General features: G+C 45.7%; 1 protein-coding gene across 1 annotated transcript; it reads left to right on the plus strand.

The window, feature by feature from the left end:
• Positions 1 to 2085: 2085 nt before the first annotated feature.
• LOC123042202 (pathogenesis-related protein 1) lies at positions 2086 to 3009 on the plus strand. Its single transcript, XM_044464706.1, has 2 exons — positions 2086 to 2369; positions 2453 to 3009. The coding sequence occupies exons 1-2, from the start codon at positions 2183 to 2185 to the stop codon at positions 2746 to 2748; spliced, it is 483 nt and encodes a 160-aa protein (XP_044320641.1). The 5' UTR covers positions 2086 to 2182; the 3' UTR covers positions 2749 to 3009.
• Positions 3010 to 3368: the final 359 nt, after the last annotated feature.

Below are 3368 nucleotides of genomic sequence, written 5' to 3' on the forward strand. Positions count from 1 at the left end.
ATAATTTGGAAACCAGAGGAATATCTTCACTCTTAGAGGCATACATTTCCTATGAACATGTAAATTGCTGCTATGATGGCCCTGTTATGGTTGACGTTGGACCATCTGTCATGAACGATTCCGACAATAATAAGGGATAGGGTAAAGGAGCATGATCTATCGAGATGCATATGGGTGACACGGTGCTTTTAGCGAGTTCGGGCCTCTTGCGGTGGAGATAACGTCCCCTACGTCTCGTGCTCCGGAGAGGCTTTCTTTATCTGTCATGAACACGGAGTTACATGGTGTATTTGAGAGAGAGGAGGGGGGAGAACGGATCTCCATGCCTGAGCTAAATGGAGAGAGAGAGAGAGGTGGAAGAAAAAGCCCGAGTCTAGTGGTGGGGGTGGCTTATATAGAGTGCGCCACCCCCTCACCCCTTATGTTACAAGGTGGAGCATGAATGCAATGTTAGCCTACTACTGGTATGATGCTTCGACTGCCTTGCCGAATGTTGGTCTTCGCATAACCGAGTGAATCATACTGCCGAGTGGTTGCCTGCCATCCGAGTGGATGGTACGTCGATATGTTCGAGTGGATAGTATGTATGAATGATATTTATCTGGACCCATCTCATGTGTGGACCCCATGCTTTGTGATATTTTGACCCTTTATGGGCCTACCTGTTATGTGTGTCCCCAACACTATCCCCAAAGTGTATCGTCGTATGAAATGACTCGACGCTCTGATGGTCTAAGAAATTGTGCATATGTTAACTTTTAGTGTTCCTATCTATTTTACCCAGCCGGTTGTGGCATCTTGATTTGGCTAGTTGTTGTTTCTAGCCTTTTTTGGCTCTGTGTGAGCTTTTTCTACTTTTCTATGACCATTGGAACCATGTTGGCACTACTTCATTTTTTAATAAGAGGGCCGTATGCATCGTGCTGATGCAGAGGCCGGGGTTTTTTTCCCCCTTTTCGAAAAAAAAGTATAACATACAAGTTGGGTCAATTCAACATGATGTTCTTCCAACATTCTTCCCTCGATCTTGTTGGCATCATCATTACACTTAACTATAACCATGATTAGAAAAATAGAACCATCATGCAACACTTGAGCTAGTGCTAACGGTAAGACTAGAAATCTTATTTTTACCGTTTATAATCTTACACGTGCATGCGAATTTTTTCTCTGAACCTCTTAGTTTTCGCAAATTTGAAAACCATAGCAATTCTACCATAGAATACAAACATCAATTATAAATTTAGAAATAAAAAATAACACAATTATTATTGCCTCTAGGGCATATTTCCAACACTTGCCTCCAAGAAAGCCAACAACCGCCCTGATCCCCGCATCACTGATAAAAACCTTTTGACGGGTGGTAAGACCATCGGCGATGGTGGTTTCTCCGTGAATAATCAATCTGAGTAAGGGATGTCGCTTTAGAGTTTCAGTGGGATAATTCGAGTGGACAATGCATGTACACATTTATCACACGCACAAAATTTGGAGCCATGATGTAGGTACTGCCCTATATGGGCGGTTAGTGCAACTATGCACATTAGGATTCAGCAAGTTCAGTCTGCTGGATATGTAGAAAGATAGTCGATTTGAACGAAATTGGGTGTAAAGAAAATACAACTGAACATAGTGTCAAGGATGGTCAAAAGAACAGCTGGTATACTCAAATAATAACTCATAATAATAAATAGTTTTAAAAACTCAGAATAAAACACGCGAGAATAGTTTACGTAGAGACATGTAGCCCACTGAAAGAGTGGCGTTTTCTTTCCCACCAGACACCAACCATGCCATATGCCAACCACACCTGTCACCATCATTTTCGTTTGGCATTACCGTATTTTACTCCCTGGAACACATTCTTTGCACACCAGAATCAATAAACGTTGACGACGAGGGCCACGAGGAGTGCCATCCATCATCCGTGCCAACCCTGCCTGCATAAATAAGTCTGAACTGCTGTCCCTCGTGGAAACTCGGCGACCGGCGACCTCACCAGACCCCATCCGGCACCAACCCCGCGCTCCGGGACACCTATTTATAGCTCTCGCCGTGCACGCTCTCGGCAACCAAGCAGCCGCTGCAACATACTACAATTACTTTGCACTAGCAACACAACGCTCTGACTGAGCTCATAGCGTTTGCACCTGCCCATCTTAACTAGTTGATCACCGCAGCAATGGCCTCCACAAACAGCTGGGCCCACGAGATCGAGTCGTCGGTCGCGGCACCGCGCCTGTTCCGTGCCGGCGTCATGGACTGGCACATTCTGGCACCCAAGCTCGCGCCCCACATCGTCGCCAGCGCCCACCCCGTTGAGGGCGAAGGCGACATCGGCAGCGTCAGGCAGTTCAACTTCACCTCAGGTACATACATATGCATCACATACAATCCACGCATGTCACCTCAGTCAGGCGGTGGCATAACACGCGATTCTTTGCTCTTGCAGCCATGCCCTTTACCCTCATGAAGGAGAGGCTCGAGTTCCTGGACGAGGAGAAGTGCGAGTGCAAGTCGACCCTCATCGAGGGCGGTGGCATCGGCACGGCCATCGAGACTGCAATGTCGCACATCAAGGTGGAGCCGGCAGCCAATGGAGGGAGCTTGGTGAAGGTGGACTCGACGTACAAGCTGCTACCAGGCGTGGAGGTGAATGACGAAATCACCAAGGCCAAGGAATCCGTCACCGCCATCTTTAAGGCCGCTGAGGCCTACCTCATCGCCAACCCCGATGCCTACAACTGAATCAGATGAGAGGGATCATATATGATTATGATGTCCCAAGTTTGATTTTTATGTGCTTTCTTCCGGATCTAATAAAGCTGCTACAATCTCTAAGCTATAGTAGTGACGCCGAGCGCGAGAGCACCGGGCAGAGTGTGGACGTGAGAAGTTTAGAAGTTAGTATTTGTGACACGAAAGGGGCCTGTTGTTTGATGATGTTGGTGCTTGCTTATGTGAAATACCTAAACACTCTTATTTTCTTATATATTTGGAATTGGAAAATTATGTGTCGACCTGTTACATATGTCTTATATGTATGTGAAATACCTAAACACTCTTATGCGCAAAAAAAGAAGTTCATATGTCGAGAAAGACTTTTTTTTTTGGAATCTAAGAAATCAATATACGAACAACACTATAAGCGGAGTAGGGCATTACACCTCGCGATGACCTGAACCTAGGTAATTCTCTTGCCACGTGTGTATGGAGTGTTTTAACCCTGGCCAAACAATCTAGCAGGTGCATCGTAGCTCCAATCTCAACGATCACCCGTCGACAATTGCATATTAGAAAGAACTTACTTTATCCGCATTGACCCAACAATTTGGAAGTGAAGCTAAGATTTTATAGTCTCCTATTCA

Source organism: Triticum aestivum, chromosome 2B, assembly GCF_018294505.1.
Source record: "Triticum aestivum cultivar Chinese Spring chromosome 2B, IWGSC CS RefSeq v2.1, whole genome shotgun sequence".
NCBI classification, from domain to species: domain Eukaryota; kingdom Viridiplantae; phylum Streptophyta; class Magnoliopsida; order Poales; family Poaceae; genus Triticum; species Triticum aestivum.

Bases quoted from the DNA above. Each gene is read 5' to 3' on its own strand.
- LOC123042202 (XM_044464706.1), top strand. From the start codon at position 2,183: ATGGCCTCCACAAACAGCTGGGCCCACGAGATCGAGTCGTCGGTCGCG. The intron at 2,370-2,452 runs GTACATACATAT...TTGCTCTTGCAG, and splicing joins GCAGTTCAACTTCACCTCAG to CCATGCCCTTTACCCTCATG.